At 35.7% G+C, this 11,142-nt stretch overlaps 1 protein-coding gene across 1 annotated transcript; it reads left to right on the forward strand.

Moving 5' to 3' along the window:
- The first annotated feature begins 6,416 nt into the window (after positions 1–6,416).
- LOC115995161 (protein transport protein SEC23) lies at positions 6,417–10,468 on the forward strand. Its single transcript, XM_031119617.1, has 2 exons — positions 6,417–7,317; positions 8,577–10,468. The coding sequence occupies exons 1-2, from the start codon at positions 6,634–6,636 to the stop codon at positions 10,233–10,235; spliced, it is 2,343 nt and encodes a 780-aa protein (XP_030975477.1). The 5' UTR covers positions 6,417–6,633; the 3' UTR covers positions 10,236–10,468.
- Positions 10,469–11,142: the final 674 nt, after the last annotated feature.

Raw genomic sequence — 11,142 nt, forward strand, 5'->3', positions numbered from 1 at the left:
TTGGGCTTTGTAGACGTAGACCCAGAACTAGGTAGCAGGACTTTTAATACCAAATGGGCCCAATGAGTGTTGCACTTTTACCATATTATTTACCTCGTGGTTGGGACTTAGGTGAATGAGTGAATCTTTGCATAGAATTTGACAAATGAAAGGATTTAAACTTTTATTAAGTTTTTTAATTAGTTCAACTGGTAAAATTTTTAATGGTTAAATAAGAAATTAGAGATTTAATTTTTATTTACACCAAAAATTGATTGGTCTCTTGGTCTAATAATATAGAGTCATCATTAAAAGTAGACGTCATAAGTTGAAACTCTCTAAAAAAAAAATTTTCTCAAAAAGAAAAAACCTCTCATTATGTTTTCACAAATAAATAATAATAACAATAATAATAATAATAATAAAATCTTTTATTATGTGAAATCATATTATATCATATCATATATACTATATAATAAACGTTTGGTTTAGAACCCGTGGTTGCGTTAAGTGACAATATCAAATTGCAGAAAATTCATTAAATTTCTTTTTTTTTTTTTAATTAAATTTAGTTGTTTGGTGCCATACAACCACTAAACTTAAGGGAGACCTAAATTATCACCTAATTAGGAAATTTTTAGATAATTCTAACAAACCGTATAATAACTCCATTTAACAAAAAAATTAAAATTTGACTTTAGAAACTGCAGTTACGCCAAGTGGCAACACCAAATGGCAGAAAATTCGTTAAATTTCTTTTTTTTTTTAATTAAATTTAGTTGTTTGGTATCATACACACTATACTTAAGGGAGATATAAATTATCACCTAATCAGGAAATTTTTAGATAATCTTGAAAAACCATATAATTACTCCATTAAAAAAAAAAAAAAAAAAAAAAACTATCATATTTCCTTACAGCCATCGATCACGTTTTCTTTCTTCTTCTTCTTTTTTTTTTTTTCATTTTTTATGTTAACATTGATTAGAAATTATAATTTCAATAGGATTTAAACTCTATAATTATATCAAATGAGACTCTACAAATATATATACCATTTTTAATTTCAATTGGATTTAAATTTTATATCAAATGGACTCCACCAACATATTCATCCTTAAAAAAAAAATTATATCCTATATTTCCTTACTGTCTCATAGGATTTATATTTTATATCAAATGAGACTCTACCAACTTATACATCCTTTAAAAATAAAAAATAAAAATCTATCTTATATTTCCTTCCTCCTCATTCATGTTCTTTTTTTTTCCCCAATATTTTACATTATGTTCATATCAACTCCTTCTTCTTTTTCTTTTTCTTTTTTCATTCTATTCATATGACATTTTTTTTATTCTACTTTTTATGGGATAAGAACAAACACATTGATTATAGATCTTAATTTCAATAGGATTTAAATAAATTCTATATCAAATGGAACTCTACCAATATATATAACCTTATATATCCTTTTTGGAGTGATTCACTTACTCCAATATGTGAATGCCTAAATTACCTGACAACACAGGTGTGCATTCTTTCTTCTCTATAATAATAATAATAATAATTGTAGGGATAAAGGGCCCAAAACCATATGTTGGATCTTGGACTTTGTCCAAGGACATTGATAGGTTCGAGGAGAAGCAAATAGTTGTTACATGTTCCCAGTTAAAGTGTTATAAGTAGGGAACGATTGAAAGGTGGTCCGAGGAGGAACTCCTCCTTGGATATGATGAATATAGTTCAAAATACGTACTCCAGCAATTAGAGTGATCTCCCAAGAAGATCCAATGATAGGGACATGCCTCATGAACATACGAAAAGGAAGAAAACCTAAAAATATCTAAGAGAAAGCTGTCACCACCGCATTAAATGCACTGCAACTATTTTTCTGGCCACATTTATGTGAAGAAGACTTTTGAACAGTGCTACCTTGGCTACCACAACTCACAGAAAACCAGAGAGGGTGTCTGACAGAACAAATACTCAAGTAAAGGCTTAGATGATCAATAAGTGTAGGATGAAAATGGTCCAAAAGAGGATATATAATGTGAAAGGCTCTTCATGGAGGGGGGATCGGGAAAAATAGAGAGAAAAGATTGCAGCAATCTAAATTATCTTTGTATCCATTTGTGATTAATGTATAAAAGAGGTACCTCCTTGGACTGAAAGGATATTAAGAACAAAATCTCTTATTTGTATTTGACTGTCATTCAAATCAAAACTATCAGTTGTTTAATTCATTAGAGCCTAATTCTTCGATTCACTCTCTACAAATTTATTGCATTGGGCTTATTGGGCTAATATCTCATACATATTAGGCTTGGACTGTAAATCGAGACCCTACAATAATAATAATAATAGTAATAATATTTCCTTTGTGCTTAGAGGCTAGTATATTCTATAAGTTTTATCATAAAATCGTGCAACACATAATAAAACTAAGATTCTAAAGGTACGTAACTAATATATTTCAAGTGATCATCCACTCTTTTATATTGCCGAAAGATGCAAAAAAAGGTTTTTGCTATTGAATAATTATATCTATCATTACAACAAAGTTTTCATATATATATTATGGTCTTAGCAGGTCGGTTGGTTTTAGAAAATGTACTGAAACAATGAAATGTCATTAGAGGATTGATATGGCATTAAGGGCTAAGTTTTACTGCCAAAGGCCGCATAATAAAATGCCAAAATTGGGAATTGTATTGCACTATATTTCGGCTGATACCTCTCCCAATTTATCTCTACTTCCAACAAAATAACAATTTTTACAAATTTCAATTTTTACTCCTAAAATTTGGGAATTTTTTCCCTCCATGCTCATCTTTTTATTCCCTAAAATTTAGCTTTTTTTTTTAAATTATAATTGTAAGGACACGATTCGTGACGGACCGTAACAGTGTTGGGTTCGCACGTAAAAAGGCCCAAACAACATCATTTGTAGAGCGTGGGTTTGAAAGGCTAGGCCTTGGTCACCAAGTGGTGGGTTTTTCGTGATATGCATACATGGTTAGGTCGTCTTCGCCTTAGGAGTCTTTCTCTCGGAGGCGGGCTGGGAGACTCTGGTTTTTGGCCATTTTTCCTAGTCCCTGTTCTAGATTACTCCTTTTTCCTTTTATCCTCACCCGCGTTCACTGTCTTTCGTCCACGTATAGGGTCAACCTTTCCAAGATTGATACTTGTCCCATCAGCCCATACCCAAAGTCGTTGGGGGTGGTTGTAAAAGCTGAAGAATACGGCTCTGTCAGATGCAGAGTATTGAATGGGAGTAAGGGCAGCTTTCCCTGGATATTTTAGATTTTCTTTCTAGCTTAGTTCTATACCGTTTTTGCCCCTCTTACCGGTGGGACTTTGGGTCTGCTGAGGACTGAACTGTCCTCGGCTGTACCACAAGGCCATCTTGTGCTTCATATTATCAAACTTGGGCCATAGCCCTCCTCGGCTTGGGCCTTTGGACTCCCTACGGGTAAATGGGCCTGGCCCATAAATTATTTGGGCCCCACAATAATAAATGCAAAGTATTAATCTTTACCAAAAAAAAAAAAAAAAATAGAAGAGTCTCTGAGCATGCACATTGTGCGTGCTCAAAGGCTAGCATATTCTATAAGTTTTATCATAAAATCATGCAACGCATAATAAAATTGAGATTCTAAAGGTATGTAACTAATATATTTCAAGTGGTCATCCACTCTTTTATATTGTCGAAAGATGCAAAAAAGGTTTTTTCTATTGAATGGTTATATCTATCTTTACAACATAGTTTTCATATATATAGTCTTAGGTTGGTTGGTTTTAGAAAATTTACTGAAACAATGAAATGTCATTGGAGGATTGATATGGCATTAAGGGCCAAATTTTATTGCTAAAGGCCGCATAATAAAATGCCAAATTTGGGAATTGTATTGCACTATATTTCGGCCGATACCTCTCCCAATTTATCTCCACTTCCAACAAAATAACAATATATACAAATTTCAATTTTTACTCCTAAAAGTTGAGACTTTTTTCTCTTCACGTTCATCTCTTTACTCCCTAAAATTTAGTTTTTTTTTTTAAAAAAAAATTTATTTTATATTTATAATAGATGCAAATTATTAATCTTTACTCAAAAATATAGAAGAGCTAGCCTTTGAGCATGCGCAACGCATGTGCTTAAAGGCTAGTATATTTTATAAATTTTATCATAAAATTGTGCAACACATAATAAAACTGAGATTCTGAAGGTATGTAACTAATATATTTCAAATGGTCATCCACTCTTTTATATTGCTGAAAGATGAAAAAAAGGTTTTTGCTATTGAATAGTTATATCTATCTTTACAGCAAAGTTTTCATATATATAGTCTTAGTAGGTCGGTTGGTTTTAGAAGATATACTGAAACAATGAAATGTCATGGGAGGATTGATATGACATTAAGGGCCAAATTTTACTGCTAAAGGCTGCATAATAAAATGCCAAAATTGGGAATTGTATTGCACTATATTTCAGCCGATACCTCTCCCAATTTATCTCCACTTCCAACAAAATAACAATATTTACAAATTTCAATTTTTGGATAATGGGAATATAAATTCTTTGTTTCTAGAAATCTCTTAGCACCCATTTCACTAACAAAGATGGCCTTTGACTTTGTTATAAATACCAAAACTCTCTTTTTCAAAGAACTCATTTCACTATCATACCCATATGGCAAAGCTGAAGAAAATAACTTCACTAAAATAACTAAATAGTAAAAATAACTTCACTAATTAGTTGTTACAATAAACTACCTGCCATGTAATATAAAGATGACATAAATGACATATCATTTGACACCAAAAATCAATAATGCAATAAGCTAGAAACAGCATGTACTAGATAAACATGCAAAGCCACAAATCATTCCTTTTAGCTTATGAATCCTTGAGTTAATCCTTTGTGTGAACCTCTCACCTCAAACGAATAGGGAAACAATGACCCAGAATTTTGTTTTAAAGATCAATAAAATGAAAAGAGTGTTGTATATATAGGTATATACATGGATAAGTTATAACAATGATGTTTGAATTTGGAGAATATTGTTTTATAAAGTTGTTAAAGTGAAAATTCAAGTTCTGGAATTTTTTAAGTGAAAATTCGAAATTCAGCATTTTCGATTGGTCAAAACTTTGGCTCGATCGATCAAAATAGTAAGAAAATAATCTTGGAGTTTCTGGATGGTTTGATCGCTATTTGATTCCTATTCAATCAATCGAAAGGACCTTTCAACCGATCGAAATTCGAAAAACTGAATTTTTTAGTGACTGTACAGAAAGGTTGAAGAGGTTTCAAGCCTTGTAAACGATTTTATGAAACATTTTAACTCTCCATACGTACCTTTTGAAGGGTTATAATCCTATGGGTATAAATAGAGGTTAATGTTCACTTGAAAATATGACTATCTCCCTAAAATAGTAAGTTACAAAGAAATACAAAAAATCTTGTGGGTATTCTCCACAATTGCTATTTGTAGAATCTAATAAACTTGATTGTATTTTGGAGACAAGTTTGTAAAAACCCTTTAGTAACTTACGCATGGGGACCAATATTGTCTAAGGATAACATTCAATTGTGCCTCCAAGTCAATCACTAATTTCTATTCACTTGATGTGTTCATTTGTTCTTTCATAATTACTCCTTAATTTGGTAAAATCCCCAACAAAGAGGGCAAGGATTTAATGAAGATATCTACCAATTGTTATATACCAGAGACAAATCAAATTTTAAGATCTTTGCAAAGATCTCATTCTCATACAAAGTGATAATCAATTTCAATATGCTTTGTACGAGCATGGAAGACTGAATTGGAAGAAATAACAAGGGTAGACCAAGTGAGCTAATTAGAGAATAAGATGACAATGAAACCAAATGTAGAGCAATATAGGTCACTAGCCTAATCACATCAGTTAAAGCTAACAACAAAAAGGGTCCAAGGGTGAAGTGAAGGCCATTGTAGAGAGAACCATTAAGATATCTAGTTTAGTGGAGTGTTATTTTGTAAAACATTAAGAGAGATTGGTTTAATTTACCCTCAATTTAAAAGAAAAATTTTATGTATAAATTAGTTTAAAGGAAATTTTTTCAAACCAAGTCACGATTTATAAAACCATCTATGTGTATTTTAAGTTATATAATCTATTTAATAAGTCATGCAACTTTTTTAAATAATACAAGTAGATGGTTTTATGAATTGCTACATAATAATAGATTGAATGAGATTCTTCTAAATTGGTTTGGAGAAAAATTGTGTTTAAATTTTAATTGCATTACTTACCATAAATTCATTGATGACATAGAGGGAAGAAGTGGGATTAAACTTGAGAGGGGCAAAATTAAAATACCCCAAAGTTATAGTGGGGTCAATTTGGAATAAAATGTAACATTAATAACTCGGAACATTCTCCAATCAGGTGTTTTTCACTAAGTTTCCCGAGAACCAAACAACCCCCTTCTCCCTTGCTTTTCCATTTCTTCTTCCCCACCTTCACTCTCTCTTTTCCTTTGTTTCACGCCAACAAACAAACAAACAAAAAAAAAAAAAAAAATGATTCTCTCTCTCTTCCTTTACAGATACTCATCAAACTAGGTTAATTCCTCCTTCTCCACCTCTACCTCCACAAACCCATCTATGGATTTCATCGAATTAGAGGCCATCGAAGGCCTCCGCTGGTCATGGAACTCATGGCCAGCATCGAAATCGGAAGCCACAGCTCTCCTAGTCCCTCTAAGCGTGATGTGCACGCCATTGATGCAATCCACAGAGCTCCCAATCCTCTCTTACGACCCTCTCCTCTGCTCTCAATGCGGCGCCGTGTTGAACCCATACGCTCGCCTCGACTACACCTCTCGCATTTGGTTCTGCCCCTTCTGCTACAAGAAAAACACGTTTCCGCGCTCTTACTCCGGCATCGGAGAAACCAATCTCCCCGCCGAGCTTTTCCCGACCTACAGTACCGTCGAGTACTCCTTCTTCAATCCCAAGCTGAACGGCATGTCGTCTCCGTCTTCGTCCATGTCGCTGACGTCCATGTCCATGGCGTCGTCGTTTTCGTCCATTTCGTCGCTGTCGGGTTTGGATTCTTTGAGGAAAGTAGTGGGGCCGGCGTTTGTGTTCGTGGTGGACACGTGTACGGCGGAGGAGGAGCTCGGGGCGCTTAAGAATGAGCTGTTGCTTGTTGTGGAGCAGTTGCCGGAGAACGCGCTTGTGGGGCTGGTTACTTTTGATTCCATGGTTCGTGTCCATGATCTTGGGTTTTCGGAGTGTTCGAGGGTTGTCTTGTTTCATGGAGAGCGCGAGGTTTCTTCGGAGCAGGTACTTATAATAATGTTCAACAATGCTACACACACATCAATGTTGAGACATTGCTTTTATAGAACACCAATCACAACTTGTCACCTCAACAATTGTTAAAAAAAAGAAGTGAAATTTGGTGTGCTTTTGGTTGTGTTTCTTTTAATATGTTCTAATAAGATTCAATTGCATGGTACAATTAGTAGTCATATTATTCCTAATCATAATGTTTGCACTTGGAGTGGTGCTTGTTAGGAAGACATTTTTTTGAATCTTGAGTTAATTTCTTAGGAGGGATTAGCAGAATCAGCTCAGCTGGGGGACAACACTTTATGAATTGCAATATATGCATCCTTTCTCTCACGGTGTGTGGACCTCACAACTGTAGGACCTGTATGCTGTGAGGAGGATGCATGCATCCGATAAATTAGATAACTTCTTCATGAAATGGGGGTCATTATTTCAAATCTCCCATTTCCCCTCTCTTTGGAGCCAAAACTTAGGTGTTTAAAAAAAAGGGTTAATTTCTTAGGAGAATTTGGTGTATGAAACTATAAATGGTAGTTTTGATTGTGTTCTACAATGTCCTTATAAGCTTCAATTGCATGGTTCAAGTAGTAGTCATATTCATACTATTATGCCTCATCATAATGTTTGCACTTTGCCTCTCAAAAAATAATGTTTGCACTTTGCACTTGGAGTGGCGCTTGTTAGGAAGACGTTTGTGTGTGTGTGTGTGTGTAGTTAATTTCTTAGGAAAAACCCCAAATGATAACACTATTGGCTGGGGCTTGGGGACCACACCTCATCAAACACAATAATTATCTCATAATTCAGAAATATGCATCCTCCCTCTCATAATATGTAGGCCCCAACAGTGTGAGATATGTGAGAGGGAGGATGCATACTACATCCGATATATGAAGTGGTTAAAAAAAAGGCGGATTTCTTAGGAGAATTTGCCATTTCTTGTTTGGCATCCTTTTCCAACTGTTTTCTAGCTTTTCACATGCACGATGCCATAGTCTCTAGGCTGGTTTAAGATTGAAAAGCTATACAGGCCTTGATCCCTCTACATTTCTCCTTTGTTCTCTCTTATTGTACTTGTGCTTTGCTTCTTCTAGAGATAAAGTGATAAAGAAGGTAGGTTTGAGTGTGGCCATGTCATGCATACAAACAAACATGTCTGCTTCCTGTGTGTGTCATAAATTTGTTTGAATTTCCTTCCTCTTGTATTTGCTTAAATTTTAAAAGGTTTCTTCCTTTCCTCAAACTCTCAGACCCAACGGTTTCTGGGTCTTACTCGCACAAAGCAACAGTATCTTGGAAAGACGCCAGTTATCCAAAAGCAGGGGTTTTTGCTACCAGTATCTGAATGTGAGTTCAATATTACCACTGCAATAGAAGAGATCCATTCTTCACCACAGGTCATGCCAGGACATCGCCCTTTAAGGTCCACAGGAACAGCAATTTTAGCTGCACTTGGACTTTTAGAAGGATGCTTAGTGAATACAGGCTCTCGGATCATGGTCTTCACATCTGGACCAGCAACTTTAGGCCCAGGAATTGTCGTGGACTCAGACTTTAGGAGCACCATCAGAACTCACCGAGATCTTATTAATGGTCATGCACCTTACTATAGTAAATCTAGCAGCTTCTACAAGCAAGTATCACCGAGATTATGTGATGCATCTATTATTCTTGATTTGTTTGCTTGTTCTCTTGATCAAGTTGGAGCTGCAGAGCTAAAAGACCCTGTTGAGAGATCAGGTGGATTCATGATGCTAGTGGAGTCATTCGAGTCAAGTCAATTTAGAAAATGCTTGAGGCATATTTTTAGTCGTGATGAAGAGGGAAACTTGAAGATGTACTTTGATGCAACTATTGAGATAGTGACCACAAAAGATTTAAAAATATGTGGAGCCCTTGGACCTTGTGTTTCCCTTCATAAAAAGAACAATTTAGTGAGTAACAATGAGATTGGGGAGGGTGGTACCTATATGTGGAAGTTGGGTACACTCACTAGCAAAACATGCTTTTCTTTTTTCTTCCAAGTGAATGAAGAGCATAAGGTCCAGCCTGGATCTGCATTCTCCATACAGTTCATTACACGATATCGACATGGGAACATGGGAATCCGAAAAAGAGTGACAACTGTTGCTAGAAGATGGGTTGCAAACAACTCACCAGAAATCGCTGCAGGGTTCGATCAAGAAGCAGCAGCTTCAGTGATGGCAAGACTTGCTATTCAGCGAGCAGAGGATTGTCAAGCTCGGGATGTTATCAGATGGCTGGATGACACGCTGATCCGATTTGCTTCTAAGTTTGGAGACTATGTCCAAGAAGATCCTTCTTCCTTCCGCCTTTCATCCAACTTCTCACTTTATCCACAGTTCATGTACTACTTAAGGAGGTCACAGTTTATCGATGTATTCAACAGTTCTCCTGATGAAACTTCCTTCTTCCGGCTGATGCTGAACCGTGAGGGGGTGGTGGGTTCACTTATCATGATCCAACCTACACTTCTCCAATATTCCTTTGATGGGCCCCCAATTCCAGTTCTCCTAGATGTCCGCTCCATTTCTCCGGATGTTATTTTGCTGTTTGATTCTTATTTCCATGTGGTTATTCATTGTGGGTCCAAAATTGCTCAGTGGAGGAAACTTGGTTATGACAAGGACCCAAACCATGAGAATCTAAGAAAGCTATTAGAAGCTCCTGAGGTTGATGCAGAGCAGCTCATAGTTGATCGAGTTCCGGTGCCCAAGATTATAAAATGTGATCAGCATAGTAGTCAGGCAAGGTTTCTTCTTGCAAAGTTGAATCCATCTGTTACTCAGAATTCAACATACACAGATGGATCGGATATTATTTTCACAGACGATTTGAGCTTGCAAGTTTTTATAGATCACTTGCAAGCCCTAGCAGTGCAGGGCTGATAATAAGGAGCACTGTATAGAGTTTTTGTCAATCTATAGTCACACGAAAGAATTTACTGTATATAGCTTAAAGAGAAACATTTTCTAGTTGTTTTTTTGTTTTTGTTTTTGTTTTTCTCCAATCATTTTGTAATTAGAATAGTTATTTTGTTTCAATATTCTTTTATATTGAATGAGTTCCTGTAGTTCTTATAGGTGTTAAAATTAATGAAATTGACTGCTTTTACATGTTAGCATCGTAGACCTTATCAGAATTTTGCAATATTATTGGATACTTCAGTCCTTAATGATCCTCAACTAGGATATTCTAGTCCTTGCGAGGTTCCACATTGTTAAATGTCAATACTGATGAAACTTTGAATGATTGCTGGGCTGTGAGCAACAACTCTAAAGTCTAGGAAGTGGGAAAATGGATTTTTATAACAAACTGATTGGGCATGGGCGTATATGCCCAATACCCAAATTATCCAAAATATATATGCTTCATACACAATGTGGGAAGTGGTCATATTCCCTTATTCTACTATTTTGATCTTTGCCCTTTGCTGGTCCGTTTGCTAGTCCGTTAGCCTCCCTCCTGTTGCATGTGATGTGGATGCACCGTCCATTGCCTCTCCATGAGCCCCCTTCATCATAAACCAAGGTAGAAAGACCTAGTGAAGGATCTTCCCTGTTAGTGAATAAGTTAATTGCTATTTTTGAATCAGATTCCAAAATGATGCACCTTTTTTTTTTAGTCGAGAAAAAAAAAAGGGTAGAGGGGGTGACCTGAGTTAGTGTTTTCCACTTGAGCGTGACTATAATGACACTCTATCTATTGGGCCCAAGTTTGTGAGAGTAGGGGATCCGGATGAACCATAGCTATGCATCGAGCCCAATTAAGGACACTAGTGAGCTTAAGCTGAGA

This window comes from Quercus lobata, chromosome 6 (assembly GCF_001633185.2).
Source record: "Quercus lobata isolate SW786 chromosome 6, ValleyOak3.0 Primary Assembly, whole genome shotgun sequence".
NCBI lineage: Eukaryota > Viridiplantae > Streptophyta > Magnoliopsida > Fagales > Fagaceae > Quercus > Quercus lobata.

Bases quoted from the DNA above. Each gene is read 5' to 3' on its own strand.
- LOC115995161 (XM_031119617.1), top strand. From the start codon at position 6,634: ATGGATTTCATCGAATTAGAGGCCATCGAAGGCCTCCGCTGGTCATGG. The intron at 7,318-8,576 runs GTACTTATAATA...TCAAACTCTCAG, and splicing joins GCGAGGTTTCTTCGGAGCAG to ACCCAACGGTTTCTGGGTCT.